This window comes from Anopheles moucheti, chromosome 2 (genome assembly GCF_943734755.1).
Source record: "Anopheles moucheti chromosome 2, idAnoMoucSN_F20_07, whole genome shotgun sequence".
In the NCBI taxonomy this organism is placed as follows: Eukaryota; Metazoa; Arthropoda; class Insecta; order Diptera; family Culicidae; genus Anopheles; species Anopheles moucheti.
The window spans coordinates 12,895,578-12,915,356 of NC_069140.1; the positions used below are offsets into that span (position 1 = coordinate 12,895,578).

At 37.1% G+C, this 19,779-nt stretch overlaps 1 protein-coding gene across 1 annotated transcript; it reads left to right on the forward strand.

Annotated features, from left to right (window-relative positions):
- Window positions 1–15,171: 15,171 nt before the first annotated feature.
- LOC128299104 (GILT-like protein 3) lies at window positions 15,172–17,371 on the forward strand. Its single transcript, XM_053034966.1, has 5 exons — window positions 15,172–15,185; window positions 16,495–16,633; window positions 16,700–16,864; window positions 16,965–17,111; window positions 17,189–17,371. Exons 1-5 carry the CDS (start codon window positions 15,172–15,174, stop codon window positions 17,279–17,281), a joined length of 558 nt encoding a protein of 185 aa, XP_052890926.1. The 3' UTR covers window positions 17,282–17,371.
- The last annotated feature ends 2,408 nt before the right edge of the window (window positions 17,372–19,779 follow it).

A 19,779-nucleotide genomic window follows, 5' to 3' on the forward strand; every position in this document is an offset into this window, starting at 1 on the left:
GAATCAGACAAAACTGACGAATGAAATATGAATGACTCAGATTTCCCGGACTGAGTACACCCGAGGCACTCACGCAGCCATCGATGTTGCGCTCGTTGGCCCTTCGGTTCGCGTCGGTGTGTCACCTCGGGGAGTTCCCTTTCGGAAAAGCACGAAACGGGAAGAATGTTTCTCCCCGTCGTGAATGGAAATGCGAGCGAGGAGGTTCCCAACATGAAGCAGAGAGGATTCGTTCGCAGAGCATGATTGTTCTGCAGTCACTCAATGCATCGATGGAAAATGCAGTTTGTTTTGTGGGTCCTCCGGTTTTGTTAATTTTCACAACAAAAAACGGAATGCAACAAAAGAATCGTGGTGAAATGGACATGTCTTTGAAGAATCAAATGTTTCTTTGCAGCTCTCAATAAAAAGAGCATCGAATTATACTTAATGTTCACTCCTTTTTCGAAACTACGGATTCTTGGAGGTATATTACCTACCGAATTCAGGATCGAATCGACTAAAACAATTTACTGCAACTCCCTTCTCTACACATATCAATTATGCGTGTGTGTTGTTCGGCGTGGACACGGGAAAGGTCGAAACGCACTCTGTGCATTTCCCTAAAGACCCCGGATTTTAGTCGATGCGAACGTCCATTATCGCGGAACTGCAAGGATGCATTGCTTCCTTTCGATAAACGCATTTGTGCAATGTGATAGAATATTGTAATGGCCCCAAATGAACAACGCCAATGGACCGTTAAATGCTGTAAATACGGATCGTACTCTAGTGCGACAAAATCGTGGTGTTCTACGGGAACGGACTTTATGTGTAGCTCGTCCTTATTCATATTTTTGTTAGTAGCGTGCGTTTCCGGCTAGTGCTCTGCTGTAATGGAATCCCAAAGGGTGCTGAAATGTAGTAACAGTGTCAAGCATCGCTTCATTCCAAAAGGTTTCCCGAATTCACAACTATGTGTGATGTTTAGAAGGCACTATTGTGAGCTTACGTATTTCCCATATGAACTGAGTTGAATGCAAAAACAATAACAGGTTGGATGATGCTTTCATGATAGTGATGTTGAGGAGACTAATAAGGATTATAGAACAGTAGAAACAATGTTGATGTTGATAAGTTAGAAAAATTGTACCATTGGGAGCCATCATATTTTGTTTCGTTGCAGAGGGTATCGTTTACGCGAAATATTCTGACAAGCGATGAATTATAGAACCATTTCTTCATTTGCTCTGCGATTGGTAGTCTGAAGTTGCAGCTTTTAAAATTTGTGTCGTTCTTTGTTGGATGGTAACATATCACTCTCTTAAATACGTCAATTAAACAATCTTGGCTATGAATTCTTGTTTTAAATTTTTAAGTCCTCAAGATTCAATGAGATTCATTTAGCTTTGTATTTTAAAGAATTTTCACAAAAAAATTCTAAGGGTGAAGAAGCCAAATGTTTGGCATTTATCTTCCGCACATCATTGCAATACGTATAAACCAGGATTTACGATGTAACAAAACATTATAGGTGTAGTGAGGTTGATAGCATTACATTTCACAGCACATGGTGCAGTATCCAACGTTCCCATTAATTTTTATGCATGCCGTAAATTCATCAAGCCGTTTACATGTGTTGCGGTGTCAATTAAGTGCGTCTACTTGAAGTTATATGACTGCTGGTTGTGATTGAATTATTGCTACAAAAGTCGTCTGTTTGTGGCATGTGACGCTTTTGATCGATGTTGAGACTTGCGTTCAAAGAAATACTTCGGGGGTTTATTTTTATTTTAAAGTTGTCCCTTTAGCAATAGATTAACAAATAAATAATTTAATAAAACGATCAACAGGCTGCCGCTGCTCAGGATCGTAAGTATCTGTTAGGGTTGCGACATGCTCATGCTTAGTCACTTTGCCTCAATATTGTCATTCTGCTCAAAATCACGATGGCTGAACGTTCCAATCATATTTAACGTTACCTCAACGGATTTCATGATTACGAAGCGATGGGGTTGTGTTGCCTTTACTGAATCCAACAGGCAACACAGCAGAGCGCGGAACAGAATGATTAATGGTTTGTTTGCACGATTTCATGAATTGATGTGTCACATATGCTAAGCAACGTTCATGTTCTCTGAAGCAGGCTACAGAACTGTCTCATCGACTACCTGTGACGATTGTGCTTTGGATTTGGGTTTATTTGCAAAGGTTGGAAAGCGCAACATGAAATATGATTGGATTTGACGTGCGCTGCTCTCATTCAATCATTACCATGTTAATAATCAAGGTGTTTTTAAATCGTTTTCCATCCAGCTTCTAGTCGCGATAGCAGCAGAATAATGAGGTTGTGTCAAAACCATAATCAATCAAAGTGATGAGATTTTCCTTCTGTCTTTGCGTAATAGTCGATGGTATCGATGGCTTTGCGTTTCGTACAGTTTAAGAATAATCTGGACACTGGAATAATCGTATACTCTACGTTATGGAAAATCCTTGCCTGCATAAATTAATGATGTTTTTCTTACACATAACCCGTTTAGATATTGCATTTCAAGCCACAGAAATTAATTAAATTTTAAGCCGTAACTTCATACACGATGGTACACTCTTATCCACACCGAAGATTTCCTTGCAACAGTAGCAGTGTGTGCGAGTTGAGTAGTTCATTTCTTCAGGAACATGGCAGCTGTAATTGAATAATTAGATATCGTGTAATGGACATATTACCAATGGACTACAAAGGACCACATTTAGTACTGTATTGTGTGATCATGCGTGGCGTTTCTTCCTTTGATTGAATTAAGGAAACTTAATGTGATTAATTTTTTGCATTACACGTAAGTCGAATGGATGTAATGCATTTCGTTTCATGGTATTATGTGTCCAAACTAGGATGCCCTGTGGTTTCAAATGTGTTTGCATTGTGCATTATAGCATTAAAAGATTGTACAAAGTACAAGTTACTTAAATACTCCAAATAACTCTAACTCTTCGAAGATTTGTAAAAGAATATTATGACCCCAAGAGCTCTTGGGGTAATCTTCAATTCTTGGTGTAGTCTTCAATATGTTTTATAAAAATTAAATATTATCTTCTATTGACACATTGTTCTATACGTTCCTATGATTTAAATGAAATTTTACAGAGAATGTTTATTGAAATATATTGTTACGGAAATGTCGACAGCATCGATTTTTGCACACTAGTCATGCACACTTATCTCGAAGGTGTACGTCTGATAACTGAATTGACTTCGGTCTCTTTGGGCAACGGAGATTGGAAAAACAAAATGTCACCAATGCACCCGAAGAGTAAAATCAATTCACCGAATGCATCTTCTCTGTACGTTTTGCTGATTGACATGTTCATGGAGTGACCGGTAGAACCCATCAATCAAACAACCAATTCGTGTCACAAACCGTTCTTTCCAAAAAGACACTGGACTGCGCAGTTCAAAGTACGACGAAAAAACAATATCTTCAACTAAAATGATTTTTTTAAATTGATTTTGTTTGCGATTGGATGACACTATCTGCTGTGATTTACAAAACCAATAATTTTGTTTTATTGCTAAAAAAATTACAAATATACCAAATGTCAAATATTCAAGTTTTTTTTGACAATTGAAGAATAACCAACGTCCAGAAAACCAATAATAATTATTTTGTTTCCCTACCGTCCACTACCAACTATGTAATAAGTCAAAAGGTATACCAAATAACGATGTTTTTGTCCTAAAACTGGACTTTGTAAGCGCTTCTTTGGAAAAATAAACACAAATCTAAGAATATAGTAGGTAGTAAACGGGCCCCCTTTATTGCGATGTACAGGTTGACGGGGTTTTGGGACTTGACCGTTTGGGGCTTGATATTTACACTGCGTGGTTTGATGTTTGGTTGTAATTTACCTGGAAAAGGTAACCATTTTCTTTTGCTACCCCTCGGGATGCCAAATAAATATTAAATCTAAAATGCTGGTATTATAACGTTTCTTAAAGCTCCAGTTTTTCAACCCGAGTTTGATTACACACCTAAACCCATTTATCCTAGTTTTAACATAAAATCATTGTTGGACTTCATGGTAGAACTGTACATTGAGACGAGTGTACGATAAATGGTACTGTTAATCTATTTGACAACTAACATGAATGATTTTATTTCTATATTCTTGATTATGAAAGATTCATTACTACATTCAATAGATGGGAGATAATCATAATACACGGTTAGGGAAAATTAATCGAGAACAAATCAGGGCATTGAACTTTCTTTATAGATTTTATTCAATATTATTTCAATTTAGGTAGACATTTGAATAACAACATTTTTTTGATTGTAACAAACTGGAAGAATAAAGAAAAGCCCTGCACTTACAAATCTCAAACCATCCCAAAGGTAGAAAAGATTTCATTACAATTGTAGAACCTCTAAGAACACTGATTGCTACTGGTTACGGAAAAGATTTCATCCGATACGACTCTTAAGGATCATTTATAAAGGACAAAAGTGGTTCGGTGATCCTACCGCAATTAACGAAACCATTTCTTTCCTCTTCGCTTGTTCGCAGAAGGTTTCGGGTAGTCGGCCGTCGGCAAACTTCTTCGGACTATTGACGATAACGGCACACAGTACGCCAGTGAAATCCTAATTTGACTATCCGACCGCTGTAGTTTCGCAACCATCGCTTTCCGCTTTGAAAACCAGCAATATCCGTATAACGACCCTCGTCAAATTAACACGCAAATTAAATTTCCTCAAGTTACTCTGCCAAACCTTTTGCCCAGGCGGTTCTAACCGATTCGGGAAAATATCAACCTAACAAATTTATCTTCAAGCAGTGTTTATGCTCCATTGGATGATCGTGTTCTCGCCAGTGTGTCATTTCCATACCGGGCTAAGGGCAAGGTGTTACTGACTGGTTTTCAAACAAACGCTCGCTCCAGTTTCGCCCTTCCGTCATTTCGATCCGTCAATTAGCGGAGCACCTTAACGAAACGAAACCCAAATCCAGCCCATTGATCCTTCGAGTAAAAGTTCACCGTTCGATCGTATTAGGATTACGCAAGAAGAGAAAGAAGTCTAGGATGAAAAACGAATAAAAGCTGGTGCGCTCCTAAATAGTGACTCTTCTGGTGGCAGCTAGGCTATGTGTTTATTTAAAACTTAGCAGTTTAATTTTATCTACTTGGTTGCAATTAAATATTTTTTATATGTTTTCAATTTTATAACTTTAGATATGTAACCAGGTAGCTTTTAGAATTAAAAGAATGTAACTTTCCAAATAAACGAAATGGTTCAGGGGATGTGATTTTTAGTAACTGCGCGTCAACTGCTGGAACAAATAAAATTACCTACATAATTGCCATTCTGTAAGTGTTGTCAACAACGCTAGAAGCTTACTGCAATGGCTTACTAGTTTGTTCAACCGAGAAAAGGTTATCCTTTCTCGAAATAAATGTCTAGGTAAGGCAACACCCGCGTTTCAACCTTTATTGCAAAGACAGTAAGGTGCCATTTTTAAGTCAAATGCCAGTGCGTACCTTATGAAATGACGTGCATTGAGGTGGAAAACAGATTTTCAATGCGCCAGTTTTAGAGGGTTGTAAGAATGTGAACATATTTACTCTAATGTCTCTAGTCATTTCGTAGCCTTTATCTTTAAATTTGCAATATGAAATAGAATTTTAATAGACTACAATATAAACTACAAGCATAAAAGATCGGAACGACTTATGAAATTCTATACATTAATAATAACCGAATCGATGAACCGAGTTAGTATAAAGGAAATTCCTTATTTTTTTTCTTTGACACTTCTTCATGACTTGAAGCTGATTACAGGTATAAAGATGATCTTATTTTGTTATGCAAATCTAAAATAGAATATATTTTTACTGAGATTTACTTTGTATGTAGGCATGCGGCCAATTACGAGGTACCATGCGCCTCCATGCGTACTGTGTGTATATTTAAAACAGTAAGCATGGAGGTGCATGGTAGCTCGTAATTGGCCGCATATTAATGTATGTTCAATTAATAAATTTATTTATTTATTTATTTTTGAATAAACTATTAGTTTAAATATTTTTCTAATATCTATATTTATCTCAGTAAGCATGGAGGCGCATGGTACCTCGTAATTGGCCGCATGCCTACATACAAAGTAAACCTAAGTAAAAATATATTCTATTTTACATTTAAATAACAAAATGAGCACAACTTTATACCGGCCATCAGCTTCAAGTCATCAAGAAGTGTCAAAGAAAAAATTAAGGAATTCCCTTCAATCAACCCTTCAACACCGTTGGGCAACTTTTGGACTTCTTCTTCTCGTCTGAATGTTGGTCACAGTCTGACACTTTCGTCTATCATATCAAGTATCGCAAGAAAATTGCTAGCCCAATAAAAACACCTACCGAAAAACAAGTTGTAAAAGTTTACGCGCAGTATTACACTAACACCAGAAGGCAACCAAAAAAAAATCACATGAAGGTAGCAGAAGCCAAACTAAAGAAAGAACAATGGTAAGTGTTTATCTTCTGTGTCATAACATTAGCAAAGGCTTAGTCTTCTCATCATTTACACATTTTCACGCCCAAAGTGGTGCTTCCTGTGAAGCCAGAAAGGCAGAACTTTTTCTTACCTTTTTCGCCGTCGTAACTTTCGTCCAGCATCATTCAACATTCATGATGTGGTAAGGTTGATATAACTCGGGCAATTTAGCACACCGGGCATAATTTGTGGCTTACGAAAAATTTGCTCAGAATTTAACATGAGCAATGCTGTTGCACTGCACAAGTGGAAATGAGCATACCTTGCTATGAGAAGATTTTAATACATCTTTTCGCGTGTTTTTATCAATGATTTCACACTAGCGAACGATACAAAACAATTGTATTAACTCAAAAATGGTGAAACATTATGCTGCTTTAGTTTCTAAGGGTTTCAAGCTGAGTAAAACTGCACTATAAAAGCAATGTTTCTCACTTTTAATAATCTTTGAAACAAAAACAATCCTTACGTGCACCGCACAGACGCACCTTGAATGCAAATACTTACGATCAAACTTTTCTTTCATTCGAAGAAACCTGATAGTCTGCCAACCGGGCATACTGAAAACGCGGAAAAGAATGGAAATGAGCATGAAAGCACGCAACACGCCAGCCAAGCAAGAATAGTAAATTAATGATATTGTTCGCGGTGTTGGAGCTATGCTGCACCTAGGCCAGGTTGAGCTTTTAATGTAAGACCAGCGCAAAGCGTGCACGTGCTTGTACGGTTTCCAAACGACTAATAGCTCTCCGGTCCGCCCGTCGTACGATATCCATTACACGGCAAAGTACATCCATCGTGATGAAGTATGGTTGCTAAAGCTTTGTTACGCGAACAGGAACAAAAGAGAAAAAGTTGGGAAATAGAGAATTAACTACCGCATTGTTTTTGCTGCGTTGGGTCCTCAGTAACCAGACAATGTTTCTTCGGGAACTTTCCCAAGAAAGTTTTTCTTACTCTTCATTATGTGCAAGCTTAATACATGGTGCCGGGAATGAAAATAAAAATTAGCAAAGAAAATCTGGAACGAAGCATAAATGAGTAACGTAGGAGACAGACTTTCAACTATGTGAGTAAAAAATGTTTCAGGGAAAATTATATAATTATTTGTAGGCGTTTCTTATTTACATCATGCACATTATATTACAGGAATGAGGGATACGAATACATCGAACCATGTAATAGTCTTGTTCTAAATGGTAACCATGGTAGCAATTTAAAAACCATTGCAGTTGATGTAAAATTAGTATGTACTACAAAAACATCTATTTACGAAAAATACATGAAGAATTCCTGCATTAGAGCAATATTCCAACTAAATTGATTGAGAACATGTTGAATATTTAATGTGTAATTCATGTTATATATCATTTATTGTATAATGTTTGTCTAAAGACAATTTGTAATACACCCTTACTTCTACCTTAGATGATTTCCGAACTACCACCACCAGAGCGGAGTGTAGGAATAATTATAGAAAGGCGAATACGAAGGGCTGTCTTAAAACTTTGTTTTTTTATTGTTTTTCGAATAAAACCAATGTGATAGTAATAGTTTTAATTCTGTGTGATTACCATTTTTCGCAATTATGTAACGGAGTAGTTACGTTCTTTGTTCTGTAAGCATGATCGAATGAGCGAACGTATTGCTCTGTTATTCAATTAAACTACTCGTGTGGCGCCTAACGTACAGTTACCTACGAACAAACAATAAGCCCGGAATGAATGGTACGGATAGTACTGTAACACTCAAAACTTCGTACAGCTTGACACCATAATTACACAATTCAACTCAACAAATTTCTCAACTTTACTTCGTGATTACAGTAGCGAGACCGCTTTAATTGCCGGAACCGGATATTGTGTTTCAGCAATTTTATGCATCAACCTTGTCTGTGAGGTGAGTGGATGCTAGCGATTGTTTTCGAACTTTATCATATTACCGGAAATTTATACGCTGTCAATAAGTGACATGATGATGTGATTATTGTTAGCGTTATATATCCAGGGTTGTTCTAATATTTTGTTCAACTCTTTATGACCTTTCCGACAGAAAAAAAAAACTGTACAAAATGCATTTAACCCAATAAGAAAAAGTATTAAGATATCTCTTTAAAAGCTGCCGTTTTGTAATGAACATTAAAATTTCCAAACAAAACTGCACGATAATACTTTTACTTTTACCGGTTAGGAAACCAAAACATAACATCGCCGTACAACATCCCACATCGGTTTTCGTGCAGCGGTGAGAACGACATGCAAATATAGTGTCAACTACAACATGACACTTTTCAATTAATTGCGCTTGTACTTTATGTTTGTTGCAAACTCCTCCCCTAGTAACCACTCTTTATCAGAAAAAGTCCCTCGATTTGTATTGTCAATTACCCGTTGAAGAGACGAAAAAACTAATAAATACAACCTTCTGATCAACCGTACCGAATGTAGAATCCTTCGATTTGGTACCATGGAATAGAATGGGAAAAGCATTACATTTTATTAAAATATACGCGCGTTTTGCATTTTTTCTATTTAATTCTATGTTTACAAATTATAATATTCATATCAAAGCATATGTTTAAGCTTCATAGCAGAGAAAGTATTGCAAAGAACTTCTTACTGTTGGAAACACGGAAACATATTGTACTGCTTACCTTCGTCGCTTTCATACGGTCGCCTAAATGAGACTATATTTCTGGCATTAAGTGTACCAAAGCTTTATTCCCTCATATGCTCTACATGCTCAAACATGTCTTCTTAGGTCGTCTGAAAGACCTGAAGACCGAAAGCATCGATTCTCATATTGTTCTCGGTACGTGGTAAGTTGTATGTTGTGCACGAGACCTTTGTGATAACCTGTAAAGACTTAAGAGAGGTCTTTGCGCTGTAGTGCCCTCTTGATGGTGTGTTTTGGAACGGCGGAAACCTACAAATGCGAGACTGTTTCAATCAAAAACAATGTGGTATAACGCTACCATAGCGTTCATTGCTGTTGCTGAGAATCAATTTAACGATTAAAGTTTTGAGTTCTCCTTCTGTGTTTAAGATTTTGTTACTTTTTAAAGAAATGTTTGTATACATCTTCTTAATTTAGGATACGTCGTAATTCTCGAGTTACATAAAAGAACATTTGCTTTTGCTTCACAAGTTAACTATTTTATAAGCTAACTAAATATAAACATTTAAATTGCATTCCTCTAAAAGGATGCTTAGCTTAAACGTGGATAATGTAGAAGAAAATCTAGACTCTAGACAATGCTCCAAATGCTGCTGTTTATTTGATTGTTACATGAAATTTGTTCAAAAAGTAATCAAGAAGAGTGCTGAACTTCAGCGCATTGTAGTCGTACATTTCCCAACCAAATTTTTGGAAAATAACACCTCACCGCAATCCAGAACTCCAGAACTGGATTAAGAGAAGGGAACAAGAAAAACCTAATGACAGATTGCAACTTTAAAACATTCTCTCATTTCACCCAGAAAGTGACACGACAGCTTTGTAAGAAAAGTTTTCTAATCAAATTTATTTTGCAATGCTGTCGACTTTCACTTTTATTTACCGATTAAATTGTTCGCTTACATTTCAAATACTTCAGCAATCAGCTGCTCGTAATCACCTCAGTAAGTTATAAGTATGTATTTGGTTCCTTTTTTGTGACCATCCATGCGCTGGGGTGTGAAATTATATGATTGGTGGGTGTTAAAATTGCCTATTCCTTTTTTTCTCTTACAACACGGTTGTGATGTATCATTCTACTGTTCACGCTTTAATGCAATATTTCTATTTAGTGTCGTCTTCTCCTTATCTCATAATCCAATAGTTAATCTAAGACATTCAACCGTCTTCCGTAGCTTGAAGTACAATTTTCCCAGAGCATCCGTATTATGAGTGATGAAAAGCGTCAGTAAATAAGCTTAAACACCTCAACCTTTAACCTCAGGGTCGATGTGACCGTTTAATGCGCTATACTAAGAAAATGCCCAGTACCTAAATTAAGGAAGCCCACTGCTAAGCGGCTCAACGAAAGAAAGCAACGCCGGAAGCCGTTTGGTCGTCATTCGAGGTGGAATGTTAGGATGATGGAAGGATAGGCAACGCGGATAACGACACGCTTTGTCTGACCCCATCCAAATGATGCTGTGTTCATCTTCATTTCGCTCAAGAATTGCGTATAATATTCATGGAACAAGTCAATCCATCCGGAAGTACATCTGCTAAATAATTGAAATAGTTCTAGATTTTCTTAACAAAACAGGTAAAGTATCTTTATGCAAAGATATTACACAGAACTGTTATTATTAATTGAGTAAAAATATGAGTTGACTCATGTAGAGTATAATGAATCACTACACATTTAAAAAAATCGGCTTAAAATGCAGTTTGATCAATTCACATAACATGTTTGACCAAAAATTAAGACTTAAAGGGGCTCTAACATTGAACTAAATTGATATTCATGCAAGTAGTTGAAGTGCTGTACGCTAATTGACAAATGGCGTGATTAGGAACTATAATAAGCTTTTCGCGCCATGGAAAACATTAGATCAATCATGCGTTTCCAAGAATGTTTTAGCGTTGGATAATAAATATTTATCTATAAATATTTCACGCACTATGTGGTTTGAGACATTTTATATGCAATTACCTACTTATTTTTTTTTTATTATTTATTTTAGTGTTTATATACAACCCTATAATAAGAATCATTTTTTGAAAGACGTAATTCAGCCGGTAGCTACATTTTGGGAGAATATGCGGTGTTACTCCATACGAACCTAAAAAAATAATTATGACACTGAAATAAGTATCAATTTTATGAATTGCGCAATGTAATTCACCGCGGACAAATGGTATATGCAAGAACAACTGGCTTCAACGTTGTACAGTGATCACTCGCCCATTGACAATTTTAAAATTTGATTGTAATTAGCAGTTATCCACCTATACCTTTCTTCCGCTTTTAGCGTTTGATCTATTCTGCGATGGGAAACGTAAGCTAAATCACCGCAGGTTGTTTTCGAGATATTACATGCTAGTACGAAAATATCCTTGTGCTCTATTGCTTCGCCATCAACTACTTGCTGTTTACTTAAACCACTCATCGCACATGCTCTGTCATTCTTGATGATGCACAAAGTTTCTTCAACCGAAAGCAGAGATGTTGTTTGTACACGTGGTTTGATGTTTAAATTCCCATGCCCGAGTAAGTAAACTTTCTGCGTGATACACGTTTTCCAATTGTACAACTGAGATGTATGGCTTTTCTTATAATGGGAGAGCAAAATTCAACTGTCAAATCGGTGAATCTTAATAAAAAAACTAACCCTAGCATCATTAGCCTCAAAACAGCCTTTGCGGCCCAAGATGAGTTTAGATTGAGGGTGTATTCTCAATGTTTGAGATAACAGACTGTTTTTATATGCTATTAGCTAATGATACTGAAGAAATAATAATTTTCCAAGGCTTTCCATTGCCTATCAACTACGTATACGAAAAACATCACTTTTGTAGAAGGCAAACATTGGAATACCTTGTGATTACTAGGCTACCTCTCACAGGTGAATTTAAAGAAAAAGATTACTCTAGTTATGTTTAGTAAACACAACGCACAACACTCTCCCTTTTGTTCAAATCATTGCAGAATTCCACTCCCATCAACATTTCTCTCACTAACCTACATAAACCCGTGCAAGAAAAGATCAACCGTACGATATGAAGATGTTCTCGAAATAGTTGAGTCTTTTTCCTGCCTTGGAAAATGGAAAACCATCCTGGCGCACATAACAACTTGTTCATTCGCTCGTTTAGTGGATTGCGGAAACCCTCACAAACCTACTGCTCTTTGTAACCATGCATTGTACTTGAGGTTAGACTTCCCTAATCGTATCTTATTTCTACGTTGCTGTTCTATTCCATTGAAAACGGTTGTATGAGGAGATGTTTGTTAAAAGTTCTCTCTAAAACCGGTAGCATACTTTGAAAGTTTTGCCTTTCATCAGGAAAAAAAATCACAGTTTACATAATATAGATTAAATTTTACGAATTGCCAGAACCTAACGCAAGTACGGGTTTGCAAACATTGATTATTTTATCTCTGTTTTGTTCAATTCCTAACTACTAAGTTTTGATACAACACAGATCAAAGCATACCGAATTGAAATACAAGAAACCACGTGTAAAACGTTCACCGTGATAGCGTTTTTAACATGGATTCTGAATGTTGGTAAGCAAATAGAACAAACTCTATGTAGTGTATTACGTGCAGCATTGTACCGAACCATGAAACAATATCGTGCTAGCTTCAGAATGGTTCGAAGTTACGAGATCGAAGATAATGTAAATACCACCGAGCAGAATCAAGGGAATGATTTAAAAAGCAAATGCATCCGGTTCCTTTGTATCAGATGTGTTGGTTTACGATAGAAAAATATCTGCGCTTACGTTGCCTCTGGCAAGACGGTGGATTTCGCTTATTTGAATTGCAAATCTAGCGAATGATTGGTTTCTCAAGGAAAAGATAACGACTACGGATGCATTCATTGAGTGATATTTGTGCCAGTGGAAAGGGAAACGGGTATGCCAACTTATGAAGAAACTTTTGATTACCAATTTCAATTGAAACAGGGGACACAAATAACATGTGAAAGATTCCAAAAAAGCTTGAATGATGTTTACTTCTCTACATGCATCATTTACACGTAATAGGTATTTCGTAACATTTACCTTATTAACGTAACTGATACAAACGAATTTGAGTAAAAAAATTGAGCTTGCAGATTAGATAAAAAAAACAAAGTTATCCAAAAATATGTTTAATATTCATATAAGCAGTACCACAACAGAAGAAGAGAATAGACAAATAATGCTTTTTGAACATTGATGGTTCGCAATGCTAAAATAATCTATTGCATTAGCTTTAAGCCTTAACAATAAAACAGCGAAACTTTTTTAACTTTTCGTCGAACAAATTAATGTTGTTTCTTCGCTCTACTGAGGCTTCACACCCGCTCCGTCCCAAATCCCATTCAAATCCACTTACGGTTGAATATTTGTGCACGGTGCACTTCAAACATGGTGCGTGCTTGGCCTGCCCCGTCGTTCACACCCACACGCTGGTCTCGCAGCAAACAAAATGCCCAGCGGAATGCGAAAACATGGTCAATGGCGTGCGTGACACAAAAAGCTTGTTTCCTGTTAAATTGAATAACCTCCATCGCGCTGATCGATTTTTATCCAATGCACTACGTTCGGCAAATATCCGCTACCGGGCGAGTGAAATGACCACACTAATCCATCCGAACAAACTGCACAGTAAGGCGAGTCGTTTTCTGGCCACGAATTGATCATCGCTGCTAGGGTTGCAATTCGCGCAGTGTTGTGAGCAATAAAAATGTTTAATTAAATAGAAGCAATCGAACTCAATTTTCTATGGCCTGCTGACAGACGTGGCTTGCAGTACGCTCAATTGATTTCGCATTGATATGTGCGTTGACTGCTTTACAAATGCAATGGGATGGAACTGTCATTATCGGATGGCAGAAATTCCAAAATAAGGTTGGTAAGATGATTTTAAGTTTAATGTTTATTTCCACCAATTGTTATTACAAGAATCCACGATGCCATAAATATTATTTTGAAAATCATGTAATAACTTCATATACATGTAAACGAATGCCTTTTTACCACCAATTTTGACTTCCAAAGTGTTGTGCTGATTTCTGCATAAAATACTATTTACCAATTTCACGATGCTCTTCTCCCAACAATGACAACCCTATGTTGTAAGTACTAATCTGAATCTGAAAGTACCACTTTAAATTATTATTCTTCAAATCTGAATTTCTAGGTATAAATCATTAAATTCCTAAGCTCCTATTCCATCGAAAAAGAAACATCTGATAGATCTTAAAATAGTAAACTGTCACATCACTTCTATTTCTAAACTATTAGAATCGTGTTCAGATTTTTTTTCGTGCTGAAGTAAAACAATAAAAAAAACATAGCCCTACAGATAGAAAATTATCGGCGTTGGTCGGAGATCAAACAACTGGTTTGCTCATATCTATTCGCAGCATTAAATTCTCATGAAGCAATTTGGCCGTTGTCTTTGTTTGATGACCGCCATAATTGAATGCAGCCTTTCACCTGGTACGGCTGTGCATAAATCAACATACCGTACAAGCGTCCATATAAACTCGTTAGTCTACGACGCCGCCAGTATATCTGCCAGATTAGCTAATGCTAAACAATGATTCAGTTTCAGCTGGACAGCGCTGGTGCGATTACGGCCGGAAAATTAGTTCGATGCGATGATAATTAGAACAATAAACAATTATAATCCAATTATAATCACTACCAAATGAAATTAATTCCACGATGAAAGTATAGGACGTATTTGCGCTCACCGCCACGCAACTATGTAGCAAGCGGAAGGTGCAATGTGTTGCAAGCTGAACTGAGCATGACACACAAATTAGTTTTTCTTACTTTAATCCAAACTCACGACGTTGGTACTCTTTGATTTGCACGAGATAAATCATGTCTGGAAGCGCATAAACCTCGATAACGTATGAGAAAACAAGATTATTTAACTGAAGTACATCGAAGGCTAATTCATGATGCAGGAATCACTACAAGTATGACTAACTTACTGTAACTGACAACGAATTGTTTTATCTTTAAGATGGTGTTTGTGAAGTGATTTTTAATGAAACACGGTTAAAACTATTAACTTCTCGCCATCTCGAATCAAATTGATATAAGAATATTTGCCCTGCAGTGCTATCGCTCTTGTGTTTTCATTCTAAAAGTTCATCTAAAAATTCATTCATAAAAAAGCAGACTTGTAAATATGTTATTCGCCGAAGACAATGTGCACCGCATGATGGAGAGATAAAGTGAAGCAAAGATGAAAAGATATGCATACATCAATGGACAGGATGCAGGCCTGGGATGCAGACCCATTCTTTCAAAATGGTGGCTCTTGGTTTCGCAGTTGCGGACAAAAGCGCTCCCTCCAGCGATAGTGTAGGAAAGTTTTCATATTACGAGTTTCGGCTTGTTCTCCCAACCCAACCGTAGCCGAACGCGTGGCTCTCGACAGCAACGCATATGTGTGAAAAATAACTCCGAGGCATTGTTATCTAGATTTTACAGCACAGCTTCCGTTGCCAAAGGGTGCACACTGGTGACTCACATGGTCGGTTTATTTATTACAAATATTAGTTTTCATCTCGTTTGTAACGAAAATAACTTCCTAACTATCCAACTTTGTCATACGACATCCTTGATGGTGCCAGTCGCCGGCGCTAAGGGCTTTAGCGAAATGATACTGACCGGATGTGGACAGAGGTTGTTAGCGTTGAACATATGGAACTTTTGCCAGAAAGAGGTAATTGACTGTGCTTTATATAACTTTGCGAACCGTTGGTTGCATGCCTTTACAGACCGAGGAACGGAGAGTAGCTTCCACTGACAGGAGATGAAAAATGAGAAACAGGTTCGATAAGGTGTAACGTTCCTGTGCCTGTGGGTAGACTGGTACAGGCACTATTGAAACTGCAGTTTAATAAGTATTCTCGTTGATCACCGTTGTGTTGCAGTTAATTCATAAACTACCCTAATGAAGCAAGTGCCTCACGTACAAAAACTGTCAGAGACTCAGAATGTCTTTTTATGGAACCGTCTTGTATCAAACTGCAACTAAATCATGCAACGTATTGTATGAAACTACACTAAAATGCGTTTTACATCCTATTTAAATAATATTGTAATTAATACAACCTTAGAAGTCCACCGTCCTATCATTCCCGTGGAAAAAACCTTTGTCGAAATGTCATTTTACACAAGATTAACAACACATTTAAATAATGGTTTCCTTTCTACTCAATTTGTTAAATTAATCGTTAATGTTATCACAGCCTCATCGAAGATTTAACACTACGTAAAATATCGACGATAGTGCATTATTGTTAGTCACCATCTATTTCAAAGCACTCTGCAGTGACAGCATGGTTTTCATTACCAATCAGCTGTACCCGTTCTGGTTGCGCCATGAAAAAGAAATGAAACTACGCTTGGTACCATTTGGAAAGGCCTGGGTATTTATCGTACATCCAGCTATGCGTTGCACAGTATAATGTATGCAATTCCACACGTCGTTGCAGGTCGAGGAGCAGCCAAACGAACCGCCCAAATTTCATTGCCAGCACGGGGCACGAGAATGTCAACTGAACATTTTGCACGGTTACATTCTTCAAAAGTTGCCTCCCAAAAAGGCATTTACTGTAGTGGCATGCCTCATGAAGAACTTCCGTACGGACTTTGAGCAGGTAGCAGAAGCCCGAAATTCTTTCACGATGCATTTAAAGTTTGTGTTGCAAATGTTTCCCCATTTCTTGTTTCATGTTGTGCCACGCATGCCACCAAAAGTGTATCGAAGGACATGAATCGTTCAGGAGCGTCGTTGTTAATTGCAGCCAAGGGCCACAGGGAGGAAAGTTGTTCAAAAAGTTTGCCAATGAAACAGACGCCGTGCACCGGCCGCTGCCATTCGTACCTACTATCGTTGGCGATCAGGTAAGATTGAGAAAGTGCAAATGGAACATTCGAACATGACACAGTGATGCGAAATCTTGCTCAATCATATTTTGCAGCCGTACGACTTTTATGAACAGGACGATTGGTTGCAGCATTTCGAAAGAAAATTTACGGAGCGGTATGAAGCAAAGTTTGGTGTCAAATTATAATGCGTCACTTAGAACTGAGCGTAGGTTTCCGTCGCTCTAGTGTAACAAGTTTGTACTTTTTAATCAGTTTTGTGAGATACTTGAACCACGAAATAATCAACTAAATAACTAATATTGCAACCATTTTATGTTTGCATCCACACACTAAATATTCAATCATTTTAACATTTATCACGTTTTGCTTATAATGATAATCTTTACAGAGGTTTTTGTGTTATAAAATCGATGATATATCGATTTATCGAGACTTATAAGGCTCGGTCTTCAATGATGTTAATACATGAGATGAACATGGTGTAAAAATGTCATCGGAATAGCCTATAGAATGTTAAGTTATATGATAATTAAATACATAAACACAAGATTCACATCAAAGGTTTGAAAATTTATTGTTTACTGCCCAAATCATTAGTACAATTACAAAAAGTACAACATTCTCTTTCGTTGAGCTATTTTTCCTCATCGACCCATTTTCCGGAAAGAAAATGATTAAATCATGTTCGAAATTGCACAAACATGTGGAACTGTGAGATTTCACCAAGGATTGGTAATTTTCCTCGTTTTTTCGAGTTAGACTGTATCGAATGGTTAGTGTCCCATTGCTATTGTTGTCCATATTGCAAGCGCTTATTTGAAGCAATCCTTCCTGTGTGGCTGGATCTTTCGTAAGATTATACACTGATCTTACGATTGAAGCATGCCATGCGACGGCATGTGAGTCTAGATGTCCATGATAACCGTGTTGACAGATGAATGTTATTCTGATGACATGTCTGATATGTCGTGCATTCACTTCCATGCAGTGTAGAGCAGTGGCGTCGATTTCCTTTAGTAGTGGACCCATGCTAGCCATTTTGAAGTTAGTGAGAGTTCCCGAAATATCAAAATTCGAATCATTGAGTGCTTGAAAATCATTGTATATGTCACAAAAACAATTAACAGTCCGAGTAATGATTGCTAACAAAATAAGTTTCTCCATAGAGCACCTTCTGTTTTCAAGCAACATGTATGAAAAGCAAGTTATTACGTTATGTTATCAAATGTTAAGTTGCTACTGCTTTGAACGATTTACTAGGATTGGTTATGTAGGGAAGGGAACCTAAGACTTGTATAAGCATTACGCTAATAAAGAAAGCAATGTTGCAACTTGTTTAGTTACTTTATGAGGAACTGAAAGTAAGTTTTCAAACTAATCTACATTAATGAATCTTTGCGATGTTTTGATCGTTGGGTTTCTCGAACCAGGTTTCTCGAATAATTTATCTCGAACCAGGAGTTGGTTTACAGGGTTCTTTAGGTGAACTTTCGATAAGTTTTCTGAAGTATAATATTCTATGTTGAGAGGACTGCTAACATTCGTTAGCGTGAAATGGGCTTAAGTATTGTAACAGCCGATATGGACTTTAAAATAACCTTTATGTTGCGTCCAGCAACGATGCCTTTTTCGTCTTCGATTAATGAAACAGAAAAAACTAACAGTTGCTTTAATAACTGAATGTGTTCTCTTTTAAAAAATTCACTGTGCTTTTCTAACGAAAAAGAAGCCCGTGTGCCTCTTTGCACGACATAAGTTTCATCTTGTATAAGTTTCATTTTCTCACGATTGCGGTCATTACTCCTTCCTGGATTCATACGAAGCGCATGAGGATCAATCGATTCGGATGAATGTCCCTAACATGAACGACTTATCGTTTCGCCCAACCTATTTCGCCCCGCTGTCTGTTGTCAAAACAAAAATCACTGTTTATAAACAAAATTTATTTTTGCTTTTATTTACTTACAATACTCAAAAGTTTCACTGCCAATACCTTTCGCTTAGATACAAAACAAATTATAAAGCCAATCCCCTCATCCCGTTAACTGACGAACTATTTTTGAATGCATACGAATAGCAATTCCTTTGATCTATTACTGAACCGAGTATGCCGCAGTAAAATTATTGTTTGATTTTCAGTTTGCCATATACAGCATAACTCACTATTATGATTATCAGCAATGCAACTATTCCTAGCACTACAATATGCTGTGAAAGTGATATTGTTTCAAAGCGTTTTTCATTCTCTATTGGAAACAAAATATACAAAACGAGTTCAAAGTGGCATGAACATTTCGTTTTATAATTCTTAACCAGCGATGTATAATCTTCCATATCATGCTCCTGGCTGTAACTGATGGCTAGTGACCGATTCGTGTTGTCAGTTGCGTCGCAAACATGTAATTCAAACGATCCTTGTTGTGTGGTAGAATTGATTATACGACGAAATTTGGGTCGCACAATTGATGCATTCCAAATAACGTACGGGAAATCCAGTTGCGGATAATTGTCGTGTTGGCAATTGAATGCCATTCTTAATTCATGTGGCCGATACTGTAAAGTGGCCTTAACACACCGCGGCATAATGTTGTTCATTTGCTTGAACGCTGGATCCATACTTCCCATATCACAGGAGCTTAATCTTCCCGAAAGTTCAAAAAACGTTTCGTTAGTTGTTTCAATC

Bases quoted from the DNA above. Each gene is read 5' to 3' on its own strand.
- LOC128299104 (XM_053034966.1), top strand. The intron at 16,634-16,699 runs GTATTTATCGTA...ACGTCGTTGCAG, and splicing joins TACCATTTGGAAAGGCCTGG to GTCGAGGAGCAGCCAAACGA. The intron at 16,865-16,964 runs GTAGCAGAAGCC...TGCCACCAAAAG, and splicing joins TCCGTACGGACTTTGAGCAG to TGTATCGAAGGACATGAATC.